This window comes from Salmo salar, chromosome 14 (genome assembly GCF_965601325.2).
Source record: "Salmo salar chromosome 14, fSalSal1, whole genome shotgun sequence".
NCBI lineage: Eukaryota > Metazoa > Chordata > Actinopteri > Salmoniformes > Salmonidae > Salmo > Salmo salar.
This window is the reverse complement of record NC_138304.1, coordinates 46,067,182-46,087,138: the sequence shown is the minus strand read 5'-3', so window position 1 is coordinate 46,087,138 and position 19,957 is coordinate 46,067,182. Positions and strand designations below refer to the sequence as shown.

Here is a 19,957-nt window from a genome sequence, read left to right as displayed (position 1 = left end):
AACACAACAATGCTATTGTTCCCGGTACCCTGATTCACTGTAGTAGCATGTTTAATAGTGTCTGTGCTGCAACACATAACAATACTAATAATGATACCTAAGGACTTTATTATCCATATGGTAAAATGTAGTTTGCAGCTCTTTGCACACATTAAAACATATCGTATACACTGTAGTTGTACGGTAGAAACAAGTGTTGGGCTCAATATTGTCTGTCCTGCAACACATAGCTAACGATACTATTGTTTCTTCCAGGTACCTTGATCTTGGCTTTGAAGCCCTGGACACAGTACGCCATCATGGTCAAGACCCAGCTCTCTGCCTCTGATGAACACCAGGTCCTCGGGGCCAAGAGCAAAATCACCTACGTCAGGACAGAAGCCACCAGTAAGACCTTACTTTGAGATATAGCTGATCCAGAATGGCCCATAGGGCAGGAGCCTATCTCCTGTTTCATTAGCTCGAGGCAGCTAGATGTACTGTACATCTAGCTGTTCATGTCTGCCTATTTAGTGATCTTAAGCCCACCTTCCCCTCCCCCAAACCCCTAATCAAGCCAACAGGTGAGTGGACAATCCAATCAGTCAGTCAGCAGGTTAGGTTCTCTAAAGGTTGAGGGTGGGATTTCATTACCCCGGGTTGGGATAAGTGGTCTAAGAGCTACAACTTACAGTAGATTGGCGCTTGTCCTCTGCCTCAGCTTTTAGCTGTTGAGGTGTGTTAAAGGTATAAGAACAAGGAAGAGGAAGTTGATGACGAGCTAGGATTACGACCTGTACCTCCCTGTCTCATTGTCTCTCTGTCTTGTAGTCACTAGTCACTCAAGCAGAGCTCAGAAGTCACCCTGCGTGTGTGTGTGTGTGTGTGTGTGTGTGTGTGTGTGTGTGTGTGTGTGTGTGTGTGTGTGTGTGTGTGTGTGTGTGTGTGTGTGTGTGTGTGTGTGTGTGTGTGTGTGGTGTGTGTCCCCGCGTGTGTGGCACCCTGCGGGGGCCCCGCGTGTGTGTGTGTGTCACCCTGCGTGTGTGTGTGTGTCACCCTGCGTGTGTGTGTGTGTCACCCTGCGTGTGTGTGTGTGTCACCCTGCGTGTGTGTGTGTCACCCTGCGTGTTTGTATGTGTCCAGAGGACAAACCGGTTTTGGTTTCATCAACAACAGGTGTCTGGTGTGTCATCTCCTTCCTGATAAACCACATCACAGTGTGTTATTATAGTGTTATTACAGTGTAGCCGCGTGGCATGCAGCCTCACACACCTCGCACAGCACTGGCTGGCATGATGCGTTGGCTGGGACACCACCATCAGAGCCCGGCGGCAGAGAGGCGGGCGGAGAGGCGGGCGGGCAGGCGGGTGGGCGGGAAGGCTTGTCGAGGGTGTTTTAGTTCCAGATGAAACAGTCTTCAACTGTAGTTTTAGTTTCACCCTCTTTGTCTCTAGCCTGGTCCCAGAGCTAGAGTTTCACCCTCCTTGTCTCTAGCCTGGTCCCAGATCTAGAGTTTCACCCTCCTTGTCTCTAGCCTGGTCCCAGATCTAGAGTTTCACCCTCCTTGTCTCTAGCCTGGTCCCAGATCTAGAGTTTCACCCTCCTTGTCTCTAGCCTGGTCCCAGATCTAGAGTTTCACCCTCCTTGTCTCTAGCCTGGTCCCAGATCTAGAGTTTCACCCTCCTTGTCTCTAGCCTGGTCCCAGATCTAGAGTTTCACCCTCCTTGTCTCTAGCCTGGTCCCAGATCTAGAGTTTCACCCTCCTTGTCTCTAGCCTGGTCCCAGATCTAGAGTTTCACCCTCCTTGTCTCTAGCCTGGTCCCAGATCTAGAGTTTCACCCTCCTTGTCTCTAGCCTGGTCCCAGATCTAGAGTTTCACCCTCCTTGTCTATAGCCTGGTCCCAGATCTAGAGTTTCACCCTCCTTGTCTCTAGCCTGGTCCCAGATCTAGAGTTTCACCCTCCTTGTCTCTAGCCTGGTCCCAGATCTAGAGTTTCACCCTCCTTGTCTCTAGCCTGGTCCCAGATGCTAGAGTCTGGTCACCCTCCTTGTCTCTAGCCTGGTTCCAGATCTAGAGTTTCACCCTCCTTGTCTCTAGTCTGGTTCCAGATGTATTTCTTCTATCTTGCAAGTCCTTGTCACTCATTGTCAAGCCGTGTTGGCTGGCATCCAGGCTACCACGTCTACCTCCTGTCAGGTTTATGTTCCAGTGTTTCCCCTAAATCGTTGCCACTACTCCAATAACAATTATAAAAGCCACTTCAGTCAGTGCAGATGAAGGGAAGGAGACAGGTTAAAGAAAGATTTGTATGCCTTGAGACAATTGAGACATGGATTGTGTACACTACATGGACAAAAGTATGTGGACACCTGCTCGTCGAACATCTCATTCCAAAGTCATGGGCATTAATATGGAGTTGGTCCCCCCCTTTGCTGCTATAACAGCCTCTACTCTTCTGGGAAGGCTTTCCACTAGATGTTGGAACATTGCTGCGGGGACTTGCTTCCATTCAGCCAGAAGACTATAAGTGAGATCGGGCACTGATGTTGGGCGATTAGGCCTGGCTCGCAGCCGGCATTCCAATTAATCCCAGAGGTGTTCGATGGAGTTGAGGTCAGGGCTCTGTGCTGGCTAGTGAAGTTCTTCCACACCGATCTCGACTAACCATTTCCGTATGGACCTCACTTTGTGCACAGGGGCATTGTCATGCTGAAACAGGAAAGGGCATTCCCCAAAACTGTTGCCACAATGTTGGGAGCACAGAATCGGACGTAAATTTGCCGAACTGACTTGTTGGAAAGGTGGGATCCAAAGGCGGTGCCATGTTGAAAGTCAGTGAGCTCTTCAGTAAGGCCATTCTACTTCCAATGTTTGTCTGTGGAGAATGCATGGCTGTGTGCTCCATTTTATACACCTGTCAGAAACGGGTGTGGCTGAAATGGCCAAATCCACTAATTTGAAGGGGTGTCCACATACTTTTGTATATATAGTGCATCACCCAGGACAATAAAGCATGCTGCCGCGTCTGTCTACTAATCAGTCAGTCTCCCTGGGCTATTCATCTGTGATCTTACTTTATTCCTCCTTGTCTCACAGCTGATACATACTACAGTTAAATTTACTGCTAGTTTTATCTTTTGATCAGTCTATGGATATGTTTTGAGTTAAGTTATTCAGCATTCTGTGATCTGCTGACCTGAACAAGAGGATGAATAAAGGTATGATTAACCCCTGGTATCCCCGTCCTCCCCTAGAGCCGTCAGTGCCCCTGGACCCCATCTCCTCCTCCAACTCTTCCTATCAGATCCTCCTGAAGTGGAAACCCCCCACAGACCCCAACGGGAACATCACTCACTACCTGGTGTACTGTCAGCAGCAGCCTGAGGCCAGCGAACTCTACAAGTTCGATTACTGTCAGAAAGGTGAGTTTTTTTCTCTCTGTGTGAACAGTTCTGTTCTATTCTATTCTGCTGTTCTATTCTGCTGTTCTATTCTGCTGTTCTATTCAACTGTTCTATTCTACTGTTCTATTTTGTTCTACTGTTCTGTTCTGTTTTACTGTTATCCTGTTCTGTTCTACTGTTCTGTTCTGCTGTTCTGTTCTGCTGTTTTCTACTGTTCTATTCTGTTCTATTCTGTTCTACTGTTCTATTCTGTTCTACAGTTCTCTCTGGTTCATACAAATGATATAGTTATGTGACTATAATTAGTTAACTTCCAGAAAGGTGAGTGTGTCTTTCTCCGGGGGACTGTTCTATTATAGTGATGGAAAAATGTATACAATACAGTACCGCTATCAAATGTATGTTATTTTATAGTTATTTTTCCTAGCTCGTTAACGTAAGCTAGCGCTAGTCGGCTGTACCTCCGCCAAAACTCCGTATTTCTCGTTCTCTAGCTTATCATCTTTGTTTAAAAAGAAATGTAATTTAAAGTTTTAATAAGTTTTCTTGTTTTTCAATCAACCAACAAAACACATTCCACATTCACAGATGTGGCAAACATAAATAATACAAAACAAACAAACTTCCAGCAGCACTATCAACATTCCTATTAGCTATTTCCAGCCTTAGCTGAGACGACGAGCAAAGAATTCCTTTGTACAGCACCTCACGCAACATGTATCTGCTCATTTCCCTACACACCCCATTATAGTTGAGTAGTGGAAACCAGAGTCTATCAAACCTGTGCTGTCTCTTGCGGAGGTCATAAGTGAGCTTTTCAAGAGGGAGAAAGTCAACAATCTGGTCAATCCACATTTTAAATGTAGGAGAAGTATTAGAGGCCCACAATAGAAGAATACATTTCTTAGCAAAGTATGTGATAGTCATAAACACATTTTCTCCGTCAGGATCAAGAACAAAGTCCTGCTGGGCATTAAGAAGATAGAGACATGGGTTCATATCAAACTGTACATCTAGTATTTTGTGTGCAGCAGTATGTATAGATTGGCAAAATCTGGTAATCTCTCTACAGCTCCAAATTACATGCATATAAATTCAGCAAAAAAAGAAACGTCCCTTTTTCAGGACCCTGTCTTTCAAAGATAATTCATAAAAATCCAAATAACTTCACAGATCTTGTTCAATGATTGTTCAATGAACCATAAACAATTAATGAACATGCACCTGTGGAACGGTCGTTAAGACACTAACAGCTTACAGACGGTAGGAACATCCCAAACACACCAATCTTTGGTTGTCCGTTGGTCGGAAGGTAATGACGGACGGAAAGCAGGGTGGTGCAGCAGGTGCCGCTTCTCATACGAATGCTGTTATTTTATCTAAAACATCAGGTGTACGCTGACCCCAGCTAAGTAACTCATGCAAAGAGTTGAAGCGCAATGATGTGTTTTATCTCCAGTACAGTGATGTGTTTTATCTCCAGTACATTGCCATGATTGTCAGTTATGTATCTTCTCTACTGATAATCTCAGTGCGTCCTTGCTGGGATGACACAATCAATCTACTGCCGGAGAATATCAACACCAAACACATTGGTTCACCGTTCCACGGGAACGGACAGTACACAGCATACCATAATGTTCTGAATAATGGCCAAGTCTACCTCGCTCCCTATTCCACTGAACCACTTATGCTAAACAAACACAAGTCCAACATTTATCGGAAACTGTTAAACTACCTGTTCACTACCCTCCTGCTCTCCGGGGATGTGTAACTCAATCCTGGTCCTAACATCACCGAGTCAGCGATACTCACCGGAGTGGAAAGCAGTGGATGGCCTCGTCCACTGATCGTCGCCGCTGCAGAAGTGGGTGAGTGCTATGGTGCCATGGTTTCTCTCGACTCACCCGGCTCCAGGATAGATTTTGACTCTTCAAACATACCCAAGTCACTATATGCGATCCCTGACTTTGCTTCTGGTACGCAAGCTGTTTTAAGTAGTTCCCCACATCCAGTGCAAGTGGGAGGGATTGTTAATTCCGCTACCGAACTGCCCCTAATCAAATCGAAACACAACGGCCTAAACCCAGCCGCCAGAAAACACAGACATTTTTTCTTTTTTCAATGTGTCAATCACTCTCGAGTCATCTGGGACCCACAAACTAAGCCCAAGGGACTACTAGGGGGACACTTGAACATTCATAGTGTCATTCCAAAAAGTGATCAAATTCAACATCTTCTCACAGACTCCAACCTTGACTTCCTCTGCCTCTCAGAGACTTGGCTCCATAAAAACTCTCCATATGCTGCTTTGATTGTGCCTGGCTACAATGTTTTCAGGAGAGACAGGATTGAAGGAAGAGGAGGAGGTCTGATGATTTACATTAAAGAACATATCCGATGTAAACAAATTGAGTGGTCATGTGATAATGAACTAGAATGTATTGGCCTGAACGTTACACTGTCTCCCCAAATGTATTTTACCCTTATTGGGATGTATAGACCACCTTCCACCAAAAGTGTGTTTTTCCATCAGTTTTATAACATGCTTAGGCAATGTGATTTTGGGAAAGAGGTCATCTTAATGGGAGATTTTAATATTATTTATGAAGACAAGTCTTGTAGGAAAACCCTCAAACGGATCACTAATACCTTTGACCTTACACAGCTAGTTAAAGGGCCAATCAGGGTGACTTGTTGCTCTAAAACACAGATTGATTTGGTGTTCAGTAATAAATCAGAGAGAGTGACTAAATCATTCAATATGGTTACTGGTCTGTCTGATCATAATCTGACACTTATAGCCAGAAAGCTGTCTAAGAACAGGTTTAACCCCTCTACTGTTAGAAAGACGGATCAACTAAGAATACCTAAGAGTGAATTAAACTATTTTGAAAACGGAATTAACTGGAATGATCTCTTGTCCTATACAGACGTGGAAGCTGATAGTGAGGTTTTTCTATCCACAATCCAGACTACAATAAATGGTTTCCTAAAGAAAATCAAATCCAAACCTGGCCAAAAGAGCACTTTTCCTTGGCTAAATGGAGAAATCTGGAAATTGATGAAAGAACGAGATTATGCCTTAAAAACAGCCCTAAAATCCAAATTAGAGCATGACAGACGTAGGTTTACCATGTTGAGAAATAAGGTGATGAAAGAAATCAGACAGGCCAAGGCAAACTTTTTTATTAACATAATTGGTGAAGCAAAGGGAAATTCTAAATTGATCTGGGAGAATCTAAAGAAGTTAACAGGGAAAGACCATAGTAACACTGCAAAAAGACTAGAAATCATGGTGAATAACAATCTAACACAGGATGCAGTCAAAATGGCAATAGCCTTCAGTTCCTACTTCCTGACTCTGTCAGGGTACTGACACAGAACCCCTCCACTGGTTTCTTGGGCTCAGTGCTAGTGAATGATGCTCAACCTGTCTTCATCATAAGGGAGGTTTTTGAGTCAAAAGTGAACAAGGTGATTAGCTCACTAAAGAACTCTAAAGCCAAAGATGTGTTTGGGCTGAACTCTACCTTTCTTAAAAACTACAAAGAGTCACTCATTGGCCCCATTACTAAGGTCACCAACACATCTATTGGTCTGGGGGTGTTTCCAAGGGTTTGGAAGTTGGCCATAATAACGGCCGTCTTTAAATCGGGCGACCCTGCTGACGTGAGTAACTACAGGCCCATTAGTATGCTACCTGTGGAGTCGAAGGTTGTTGAAAAGTGTGTAGCAGAACAACTGATTGCCCACCTCAACAACAGCCCCTTCACTTTACACTCCATGCAGTTTGGCTTCAGAGCGAAACACTCCACAGAAACGGCCAACTGCTTTCTTCTGGAAAATGTGAAGTCCAAGATGGACAAAGGGGGAGTTGTTGGGGCTGTGTTTCTGGACCTAAGGAAGGCTTTTGATACTGTTAATCATGAGATTCTCATCACAAAATTGTCCAAGTTCAACTTTCCCCCCCGATGCCTTGAGATGGATGAAATCATACCTTGAAGGCAGAACTCAGTGTGTCAGAGTGAGCAATGAGCTGTCGCCCACTCTTAGCTATGATGTGGGCGTGCCCCAAGGGTCAAGACTGGGGCCCCTCCTGTTCAGCCTGTACATTAATGATCTGTCCTCTGTCTGTACTGGGTCTGAAGTACAAATGTATGCAGATGATACAGTGATATATGTGCATGCAAAGAGCAAACAACAAGCTGCACAAGAACTCACTACTGTAATGGTCCAGGTTACAAAGTGGCTCAGTGACTCATGTTTGCATCTCAATGTGAAAATAACTGTTTGCATGTTCTTCACAAAGAGGGCAACAGATGCTACTGAGCCAGATGTCTATGTGTCAGGGGAGAAGCTCCAGGTGGTGTCTGATTTTAAGTACCTTGGCATCATACTTGATTCCAACCATTCTTTTAAAAAGCATGTGAAAAGGTAATTCAAATAACCAAATTCAACCTAGCTAAAACCTGATCAAAACTCATTTTCTCATAGCTCTCTCTTGTCCCTCTGCAGCAGACGGGGTGCGCAATATGTTTGGAACATCCGATCGCAAATAAAATGGCAGGATCGAATCGCAATACATATAGAATCGTGCGAATCGCAATATCCTCTCGGTATTGTGAGGTCAATGGCAATTCACAGCTCTATTTATTTAACATTTATTATAACAGGGAGTCCCATTGGAACCAAGGTATATTTCACAAGGGAGCATTTACAAAATACAATATAATACAAATATATTTCCCGATTTATTCTGTTGGACTACTGCCAGAAATGTCGATGTGTGAGGGACTGTGATTCAGAGGTGGTTGGAATAGTTTCTTACCTGATTTGGCCTTCACTAACAAGTGGGAGCCACTCACTCTGTCACACAGACAAGCTCCACTTTAACTTCCTCTTCTACTCCCATGCGCTCACCCAGACAGTCTAGACAACACTAGTCTGGAGGGGATCATGTGAGGGTTGTTTTATATCAACCAGCTGAGGCACTGAGGACAGTTACTGACAGGATGGAGTCTTGACCAATGTTCCCTCTTTGTTTTTCAGCACTGAGCAAATTTCCTGTCTGCTGAGCGCAAACTTGAACATTGTGAAAGTTCTGGCGGTTGTTTACTGTGAACACTGAGGCTATACCCGCTTTAAGTTACAGTTTGCCTACAGTAGGATTAAATGTGTGATGTTAAATGTAGGTGAGTGCATACTTTTTCATACCTTTTTTTTGTACTGGTCCACCGTGGGAATGGAACCCACAGCCCTGGCATTGCAAGCGCCATGCTCTACCACCTGAGCCACACGGGACCACATTCCATGAGACTTTGGGAAGAAAATATGCAGGGCTTGACATTAACCTGTTTATCCACTTCTCCTTCACTGAAAATGGAGGTGAAAATGTTGTGGTGTTTGATGCAACAAACTACTTTACAAAATGAAACATATTATTATTGCCATACCATTATTACAGAGAATCAGTCAAATTATGCTACCCTCTGCCTATTGGCTACTTAGCTTATTCAAGCCTGTCTCAAAATACAACACGGCCCCTTTAAGACATAAAAAAAAAGCTCTTTACCTGACTCACTTTTCAAAGAAGGCTAGAAATGTACACATGTTGTGCTGTTGTAGGAAGCAACCACTCCCCCGTTGTTGACTACGAAGTAGCTATAACTGGGCTAATAATTCACTAACTTGCAAAGAATATGAACAAATGTGCACTGGTGGCTACAGGCCTTTCTTGTTTTGATCTCAAAAGACATGCATCTACTCACATGCTGTAAATACAGTCCAGTTCAAAGTAAATGGCACAGATCCATATATTGCAAAAATCGATATGGCCCGCCAGCGAAGGAAAGGCACCCTGTGTGAAAAATTCTATGAGAAACGGTGACATAAACTGTGAATGATATATAATGATAAATCCTCTATTGGTCTTTCACAGTCAGGCCTACCCAAGATGTACTGTGCAAGTAGACTAATAGTAGAACCTACAATTGAAACCGATAAATGAGGCTGTCAATTGAGTCAGAAATTCACAGGTTTCAGATTTGTTTCAATTTATTTAAGTTTTTTTTGTTGCTCTCTCTTAATAGAGAAACAACAACATTGTATGTTCTAAGTTTATAATGATGCTTAAACAACATCAGGAGGACCACTTTTGAGGTCTGGGAAAAATAGAAGAAATGTAGATTTTTTTTTTGTGTAGTTACCCTTTAAGTGTGCATACATCTAGCACTGTCATTGGGTTAGCAGTGTTTCTGTAGCACATGAAGAGTTCAAAATAAATGCCCACTGGATTGATGTAAATAATCATGATATCATTCTGCCAGGTAGGCATACTGTAGGTATAGGCATTTCATTGAGAAGGTTAGGCCTATCGTTAGAATCTAGATTTTTCCCTTAATTGTTTGATACCTGGATGTTTTACTACATATTATGAGGCATGTCTTACCTTTCTTCAAAGTAGCCTATAGTCAAAATCCCACCATAGAAACGTAGAGGCAATTCTTTTTTATTTAGACTTCCTCATATGCGTTCTCCTGTTTATTTTTCTTTCATTATCTACAGTGCCTTGCGAAAGTATTCGGCCCCCTTGAACTTTTCGAACTTTTGCCACATTTCAGGCTTCAAACATGAAGATATAAAACTGTAATTTTTTGTGAAGAATCAACAACAAGTGGGACACAATTATGAAGTGGAACGAAATTTGTTGGATATTTCAAACTTTTTTAACAAATAAAAAACTGAAAAATTGGCCGTGCAAAATTATTCAGCCCCCTTAAGTTAATACTTTGTAGCGCCACCTTTTGCTGCGATTACAGCTGTAAGTCGCTTGGGGTATGTCTCTATCAGTTTTGCACATCGAGAGACTGCCATTTTTGCCCATTCCTCCTTGCAAAACAGCTCGAGCTCAGTGAGGTTGGATGGAGAGTGTTTGTGAACAGCAGTTTTCAGTTCTTTCCACAGATTCTCGATTGGATTCAGGTCTGGACTTTGACTTGGCCATTCTAACACCTGGATATGTTTATTTGTGAACCATTCCATTGTAGATTTTGCTTTATGTTTTGGATCATTGTCTTATTGGAAGACAAATCTCCGTCCCAGTCTCAGGTCTTTTGCAGACTCCATCAGGTTTTCTTCCAAAATGGTCCTGTATTTGGCTCCATCCATCTTCCCATCAATTTTAACCATCTTCCCTGCCCCTGCTGAAGAAAAGCAGGCCCAAACCATGATGCTGCCACCACCATGTTTGACAGTGGGGATGGGGTGTTCAGGGTGATGAGCTGTGTTGCTTTTACGCCAAACATAACGTTTTGCATTGTTGCCAAAAAGTTCGATTTTGGTTTCATCTGACCAGAGCACCTTCTTCCACATGTTTGGTGTGTCTCCCAGGTGGCTAGTGGCAAACTTTAAACGACACTTTTTATGGATATCTTTAAGAAATGGCTTTCTTCTTGCCACTCTTCCATAAAGGCCAGGTTTGTGCAGTATACGACTGATTGTTGTCCTATGGACAGAGTCTCCCACCTCAGCTGTAGATCTCTGCAGTTCATCCAGAGTGATCATGGGCCTCTTGGCTGCATCTCTGATCAGTCTTCTCCTTGTATGAGCTGAAAGTTCAGAGGGACGGCCGGGTCTTCGTAGATTTGCAGTGGTCTGATACTCCTTCCATTTCAATATTATCGCTTGCACAGTGCTCCTTGGGATGTTTAAAGCTTGGGAAATCTTTTTGTATCCAAATCCGGCTTTAAATTTCTCCACAACAGTATCTCGGACCTGCCTGGTGTGTTCCTTGTTCTTCATGATGCTCTCTGCGCTTTAAACGGACAGGTGCATTTATACGGAGACTTGATTACACACAGGTGGATTCTATTTATCATCATTAGTCATTTAGGTCAACATTGGATCATTCAGAGATCCTCACTGAACTTCTGGAGAGAGTTTGCTGCACTGAAAGTAAAGGGGCTGAATAATTTTGCACGCCCAATTTTTCAGTTTTTTATTTGTTAAAAAAGTTTGAAATATCCAATAAATTTCGTTCCACTTCATGATTGTGTCCCACTTGTTGTTGATTCTTCACTAAAAATTACAGTTTTATATCTTTATGTTTGAAGCCTGAAATGTGGCAAAAGGTCAAAGTTCAAGGGGGCCGAATACTTTCGCAAGGCATTGTAGCACCCAAAGGCATTCTCCAAGTCATACTAGCAACCCATGATAGTTGTTGCATCTTTAGATCTTCCCCCTTTCCTACATTTGTAATGGTTATTCCCATCTCTGGCATGAAACTGCTCGCATGTGCTGTGCTCATTTTAGAACTGTGTTTCCCGCAAAAACTGCATTTTGGAACATTCATGCGTAAGTCTACCGACGTGTACATTGCTGCGCCTAAAATGTGAAGAAATAATATTTATCAACATTTGAAGCTAAACATTCTGATCTGTTCCATCAGCCTTATTAATTGATATGGCGTATACCTCCATTACACTACTTTGATAAAGCATCAGTGGGGAATAAGAAGTGAGTAATCACAATGCCCACTAAAAAATAAGTGGGTAAACATACGTATACCCTCCACTACACGCAACTGGTGTTAACTAAAGGGGAAAACTCCCTCCCTCTCCTCCTCCAGGTATGAAGCTGCCATCGCTGGTGTCTATCTGTCTAACTCTGTCTCTCTCGCGCTCCCTCCCTCCCTCCGTCCAGGCATCAATCTGCCATCGCAGGTGTCTATCTCTCTCTGTCTTTAACTCTCTCTCCCTCTCTCTCTGTTTAGGTATGAAGCTGCCTTCGCGGGTGCCCACCCAGGTCGACAGTGACGAAGAGGCTAAGTGGAACCAGACTGAGGATGAGGGTCAGGGTGGCCGCTGTTGTGCCTGTCCCAAAACAGAGAAACAACTGAAGAAGGAGGCCGAGGACTCAGAGTACCGCAAGACCTTTGAGAACTACATCCACAATGAGGTCTTCCTGCTCAAGTATGTATGACAACTACATCAGCCAGCTAATCAGCCAGCTAGCTAGCCAGCCAGCCAGCCAAAACAGACAGTCAGTCAATCAGTCAGTCAATTAATCAATGTATTTATTGTCCTAATTGGGACATTAGTTTTGTAGTTAGGGTACAAAACATACATACATACATACATACATATATATATATATATCTATCATATATATATATATATCTATCTATCATATATATATATATATCTATCTATCATATATATATATATCTATCTATCATATATATATATATATATCTATCTATCATATATATATATATATATCTATCTATCATATATATATATATATCTATCTATCATATATATATATATCTATCTATCATATATATATATATATATCTATCTATCATATATATATATATCTATCATATATATATATATATATATCTATCTCATTTACACACAAATCCCCAAATAGGAGTTTTAGATCAGCTCTGTCTCTATCCTGTGATTTAAAACCTAATGCTGCATTTACACAGGCAGCACAATTCTTATCTTTTGCCAAATTATTGGCACAATATCTGATCTGATTGGTCAGAAGACCAATTAGTGGCAAAATATCTGATCTGATTGGTCAGAAGACCAATTAGTGGCAAAATATCTGATTGGTCAGAAGACCAATTAGTGGCAAAAAGATCAGAATTGGATGCCCTTCAATGCTAATCGAAGCCCCAGTGCTCCCCCTGGCGGTAAACATTTAGAAGTTACCTGCACTAAGTCTCGTCAGCACTCTGCTCAGTAGAGGTAACCTTAACAGTATGATGTGTTTAACACTAAATCAATACAATTTGATTGATTGATTATCCCCCAGATCAACCAGACAGCGCCGCTCAGCCATGGGCGTAGCTAATGAAACGCAGCCTTCGTTCGTGACAAAGCCGCCCACCCTGCCGGAAGGTTACGCCACCCGCGGCCCAGACAACGATGAGGATGGTGTGGAGCGCACTAAGATCCAGCTGACTGTGTTCTCCAAGGAGTCCACGGTCATCTCCGGCCTCCGACACTTCACCTCGTACAAGATCGATGTGTTGGCCTGCAACCACCCCACAAACCCCTCACGCTGCAGTTTGGCAGCCTTCGTCTCAGCTCGCACCATGCCTGAGGGTGAGGCTATCTACACACCATTATAAACCTGGTAGTTTGATTCCTGGCTGCTGATTGGCTGAAACAGCATTTCAGTCGTGTGTATATCAGACAATATACCACAGGTATGACGCAAAAAAAATACTTGTTTACTGTTCTATTTATGTTGGTAACCAGTTTATACCTCGGGGACTTGTGGTTTATGGCTAATATACCACGTATATAGGCTGTATCCAGGCACTCCGCTTCATGTCGTGCGTAAAGGCGTCCACATGCTTACCATCCGAAACAGTTTGGAACATTTGTGCATGTATTTCGACCACATCATATTATGTTTTGGTCTTCGGCAAGGGTTTTTCAGCTCTTCGTGCACAACAACAACAACAACAACAACAAAAAATGTCTCAAGGCAAGCTGATGTTGGTAGCCCAAGTAGGGATTCTTCAATTAAGTGTTTGTTGTTATTTAATGAGAGACAAAACATTCACATGTTTTTACTTGAGAAATACTGCACCAATCATCTTAGTTAGATGTAGAATTGCGCGACTAAGGTCTCCTCGAAATGAATGACAGTTATCTTGAGTTAGCTTAGATTAATTTTTGACTATTTTGAAGCAGTGTATATGGGCTACGGCATCTCAAGATGGACAAACGGTACTATTGCTATCGTTTTCCAAGCGAAGATCTTTTAAGGGAGTATGCGAGCACACTCATTCGATTCACCTAGCCGAGTTCGGCTAGGCACCAACCGAACCTAGGGATGTTGACGCCTTAAAGGGATACTTCAGGATTTTGGCAATGAGACCTTTTATTTACTTCCCCAGAGTCAGATGAACTCGTGGATACCATTTTTATGTCTGCATTCGCTAGTTAGCACAATTGCTAACTAGCGTTAGCGCAATGACTGGAAGTCTATGGGTATCTGCTAGCATAGACTTCCAGCCATTGCGCTAATGCTAGTTAGCATTGGCACAGAAACATAATAATGGTATCCACGAGTTCATCTAACTTTGGAGAAGTAGATAAAGGGCCTCATTGCCAAAATCAATAAGTATCCCTTTAAGGACAGCCCTTAGCTGTGATATATTGGCCATTATAAACTGGGTGGTTTGAGCCCTGAATGCTGATTGGCTGACAACCATATACCACACCCCCTCGGGCCTTATTGCTTAAGTACAGTACACTTGCGCACAGTCTACACCGCACACCCACTTAAGAACGCAATGTCAGAAGTAAAAAAGCAGTTTAACAAGTGCATATCATTTTTATGTCAACTTTTACACAGTATTTATAGATCTGAGATGTTGAGGTTTGTGATATTGGGATAGAGTAAAGAGGCCATTTTAACACTTTGTGTATCCTGCTAACAGCCAAAGAGGCCATCTTAAAACCTTGTGTATCCTGTCAACAGAGGCCATCTTAAAACCTTGTGTATCCTGTCAACAGAGGCCATCTTAAAACCTTGTGTATCCTGTCAACAGAGGCCATCTTAAAACCTTGTGTATCCTGTCAACAGAGGCCATCTTAAAACCTTGTGTATCCTGTCAACAGAGGCCATCTTAAAACCTTGTGTATCCTGTCAACAGAGGCCATCTTAAAACCTTGTGTATCCTGTCAACAGAGGCCATCTTAAAACCTTGTGTATCCTGTCAACAGAGGCCATCTTAAAACCTTGTGTATCCTGTCAACAGAGGCCATCTTAAAACCTTGTGTATCCTGTCAACAGAGGCCATCTTAAAACCTTGTGTATCCTGTCAACAGAGGCCATCTTAAAACCTTTTGTATCCTGTCAACAGAGGCCATCTTAAAACCTTTTGTATCCTGTCAACAGAGGCCATTTTAAAACCTTGTGTATCCTGTCAACAGAGGCCATTTTAAAACCTTGTGTATCTTGCCAACAGACAAAGCAGATGACATCGTGGGCCCCATCAGCTATGATGTGTCTGAGTACTCTGTTCACATCAAATGGCTGGAGCCTAAAGCTCCCAATGGAATGATCATCCTGTACGAAGTCAACTACAAGAGACTGGGAGACACAGAGGTGAGCAGATAAACACACAGGCATGAAAACAAACACACTTAAAATACTGGAAATATGCTGTGCCCACAGTCTCACTTAATATAATTCAGATACGTTGAACACAAGTCTCTCTGCTCTCATTTCTAAAATAGGACCGTTAATGTAACAATAGCCATGTTGCATCAGCACTCTGTTTTAGTTACCATGGCAACATCACACTGGGTACAGCTGATATTACTGATGTTGAAAACAACATAACTCCGATGGTGGTCAAACAAACATGTTTTTCTCAAATCAGTTGTTGGTTGTTAATGTAGTGATTTCAAAAACACATCTCTGATTGGCTTAGACGGTCTACTCTATTAGCTCGACGTGTTCCTAGTGTAATATTACGTTTCCTACTTTCATTCGTTCACATTTCATTTATATATATAATTGGTTTATTCAACCCTTCTCTCCAACTCCTCTCCTCCTAAAAAAATATATATAAATAAATTAAACATCTCGTGTCTGTGTGTGTGTGTTCGTTCTAGGAGTTGCACCACTGTGTGTCCAGGAAGATGTACCAGCAGTCGGAGGGCTGCAGGCTGAGAGTGGTGCACCCTGGGAACTACACTGTGAGGATCCGAGCCACGTCGCTGGCAGGAAACGGCTCCTGGACCGACCCCACACACTTCTACGTACAGGACCTCCGTAAGAGACACGCACCACAGACAGCTTGACCAATCAGTGAATCAATCCAATATCATTTGAATATAGAGCTTTTTTACATTAGCAGTAGCCTGGCCTAAAACTCCATGGCAACGTGTTTTTTAGGGGTGGACCCATCCAACCTATTGATTATCATTGGTCCAGTCATCTTCATGGTTCTACTGATACTGGTGGCAGCGGGAGGATTCGTCATGTTCAGGAAGAAGTAGGTCTTATGGCGTCTCCGCAATCTGTCTGTCTTCAGCCAACCAAACTGTGTATGAAAGAAGCTGGTGTGTAGTCTCAGCTGTGATGCACAGCTTTTCTCCTGATACACCAGCAGTAACTATAGGCTTTTGTTCCAGCCCAGCACTAAGACAAATGGCTCAACTACTAGTAGTCTAGATTTGTATATTATTTCAAGACCAGGCTAAATTGTACTTACTTTCTTATGATTTACTTTTACAGTCAGACTATACATTGAGGGGAAAAAAATTCTACATTCAATAAAAAAAAATGAGTCTTAGCGTCCATAATTACAGTTTAAAAGGTGGTTATAAATTAAGACTTTGATTTGGTTTAATCAGGTTGTGTTTACAGTGAGGCTGGTCATTGGTCGCTCTCTGTTATTATAGTAATGTTACTCCTAGTGTGTACACTCTGATACCTGGATTAACTTTAGGGTTATTATTGTATTGATTTGGTATCTCTGTGTTACTTGTTATATAATCATGATATATTATTAATTATAAACTGGGTGGTTCGAGCCCTGAATGCTCATTGGCTGAAAGCCGTGGTATATCAGACCATATACCACGGGTATGATAAAACATTTGTTTTAAGAACAAATAAGAACAGACCTTAGGCGTGCTATATGGCCAAACACAGTGCCTTCGGAAAGTATTCAGACCCTTTCACTTTTTTCACATTTTGTTACGTTACAGCCTTATTCTAAAATAGATTTTTTTTGAATAATCCTCATCAATGTACACACAGTACCCCATAATGACAAAGTGAAAACAGGTTTTTAATTGTTTTTGCAAATGTATTAAATATAAAAACAGAAATACCTTATTTACATAAGTATTCAGATCCTTTGCTATGAGACTCGAAATTGAGCTCAGGTGCATCCTGTTTCCATTGATCATCCTTGATGTTTCTACAACTTGATTGGAGTCCACCTGTGGTAAATTAAATTGATTGGACATGATTTGGAAAGGCACACACCTGTCTATATAAGGTCCCACAGTTGATGGTGCATGTCAGAGCAAAAACCAAGCCATGAGTTCGAAGGAATTGTCCGTAGAGCTCAGAGACAGGATTGTGTCGAGGCACAGATCTGGGGAAAGGTAGCAAAAAAATTCTGCAGCATTGAAGGTCCCCTAGAACACAGTGGCCCCCATCATTCTTAAATGGAAGAAGTTTGGAACCACCAAGACTCTTCCTAGAGCTGGCCGCCCGGCCAAACTGAGCCATCGGGGGAGAAGGGTCTTGGTCAGGGAGGTGACCAAGAACCCAATGGTCACTCTGACAGAGCTCTAGAGTTCCTCTGTGGAGATGGGAGAACCTTCCAGAAGGACAACCGTCTCTGCAGCACTCCACCAATCAGGCCTTTATGTTAGAGGGGGCCAGACAGAAGCCACTCCTCAGTAAAAGGCACATGACAGCCCACTTGGAGTTTGCGAAAAGGCACCTGAAGGACTCTCAGACCATGAGAAACAAGATTGTCTGGCCTGATGAAACCAATATTGAACTCTTTGGCCTGGATGCCAAGCGTTATGTCTGGAGGAAACCAGGCACTGCTCATCACCTTGCCAATAGTATCCTTACGGTTCAGCAGCAGGGTCAGGGAGACTAATCAGGATCGAGGGAAATATGAACGGAGCAAAGCACAGATGAAAACACCCAACCAAGACAACGCAGGAGTGGCTTCGGGACAAGTCTCTGAATGTCCTTGAGTGGCCCAGCCAGAGTCCGGACTTGAACCCGATCAAACATCTCTGGAGAGACCTGAAAATAGCTGTGCAGCGACGCTCCTCATCCAACCTGACAGAGCTTGAGTGGATCTGCAGAGAATAATGGGAGAAACTCCCCAAATACAGATGTGCCAAGCTTGTAGCGTCATACCCAAGACGACTCGAGGCTGTAATCGCTACCGAAGGTGCTTCAACATAGTACTGAGCAATGGGTCTGAATACTTATGTAAATTGGTTTTTCTGGGTTTTTTTGTACATTTGCAACAACAAAAAAATAAACTCTGTTTTTGCGTTGTCATTATGGGGTGTTGTGTGTAGATTGAGAATGCTTTAAAAAAAAATCTGCAATTTTAGAATAAGGCTGTAAAGGGGTCTGAATACTGTCCAAATGCACTGTACCACACCTCCTAATGCCTTATTGCTTAACTCTACCTCCTTGTTTTTCCCACCAAGGCAAACCCAGGGCCCCTCTGGACCCCTCTACACCTCCTCTAACCCAGAGTACCTCAGTGCTGCTGACAGTAAGGACACATTATAAACTGATTTCTATATTCTCAGCTGACCTTTGGGGAGTACACCTGTATAAAAGCATAGCGGACTGTATTTTGATGTTGAAACTAGTATGCCGTGTAAGTAGACAATCACTGACACATACTAGCTGGCTATGAGAATTAGAGAAGTACAATACTTGATCGTTTGTGGATTATAGCATCAAGGGGCCTCATTTATCTAAAGTGCATGCCCGCAATAAAAGTAAGCCTTAAGTGCGACCTGTTTTTCCCGCCAAAGGTTGTTATTTATCAAATGTTGAACTTGACGGGAGAGTTTGCGTACCTCCCATGTACATCTCAGACCTTGCCTACGCCCAACTTCTAGTGGTTGAGCAACTGTATTGCAAGATAGTATTGTTATTTTTGGAGGAAATGAAGGTGTTTGTTTATTATAATAATGCTGATAAAAACGTAAAAGGCCTAATGATAAAACAGATGCATTTGCTGTTGGTAAGAAGATTGCGTAGTCACCTAATATATTTCCTTCACTTTTTATTATATGGGCCTGAATCATAATCATATTGCGGAGCATGTCTGTCCGTTTCTGACATGACTGGTTTATTCTGCTACACAACATATATTAGGCTACTATTTATCCGTCGCTCATTCAATAGCCAATCGTTCTCATAAGTAAATAGACCGGTAGCCTATGACCGTATGGGTAGGCTACAGTATTGCTCTGCGATAGGAGTGTGACATAATAGCGTATTTAATCAGAGCCTATACCAAGGCAGGAGATAGAAACACAATCATGTATTGATAAACAAAATATTGAACAATTCCCATTTTACATAGAAGTGTGGGCTGTCGGCAGCATTTACTTTGATATTTTTCAATAGACCATCCATATTGCAGAATGCGCGGCCATTGTTTGGCACTCACTATAGGCGGCATGCAATTTTTTGTTTTAAACTTCCTGAACAGGAATTTTCCTCTCATGGCTAACTACCAGGAAGTTTGAAAAGACAGGCTGAGTGGGCGGGGAGCTTATGTTCATGAGCTCACCTTGACTGACAGCTCTTTGAAACTTCAAGAAACTTGGGTGTGTTTAGCAGTGTTGGTGTAAAATCATCTCAAGCAAATTTGGTGATACACAAAGCAACTGAACATTGAAATTGCATCAATGATATACAGTGCATTCAGAAAGTATTCAGACCCCTTCCCCTTTTCCACATTTTATTACCTTACAGCCTTATTCTAAAATGGATTTAATAAAACTTTTTCCTCATCAATCTA

At 42.5% G+C, this 19,957-nt stretch overlaps 1 protein-coding gene across 2 annotated transcripts in view; it reads left to right on the top strand.

The window, feature by feature from the left end:
- The window catches only part of LOC106569756 (insulin receptor), a 222,522-nt gene that overhangs the window by 173,921 nt on the left and 28,644 nt on the right, over positions 1–19,957 (top strand). For both annotated transcript variants that reach the window (XM_045694442.2, XM_082961009.1), the window contains 8 exons: positions 256–387; positions 3,235–3,402; positions 12,158–12,356; positions 13,213–13,505; positions 15,386–15,525; positions 16,038–16,197; positions 16,321–16,420; positions 18,624–18,691. In XM_045694442.2, coding sequence (XP_045550398.1) covers positions 256–387; positions 3,235–3,402; positions 12,158–12,356; positions 13,213–13,505; positions 15,386–15,525; positions 16,038–16,197; positions 16,321–16,420; positions 18,624–18,691 — 1,260 coding nt within the window. The remainder of the gene's footprint in view (positions 1–255; positions 388–3,234; positions 3,403–12,157; positions 12,357–13,212; positions 13,506–15,385; positions 15,526–16,037; positions 16,198–16,320; positions 16,421–18,623; positions 18,692–19,957) is intronic.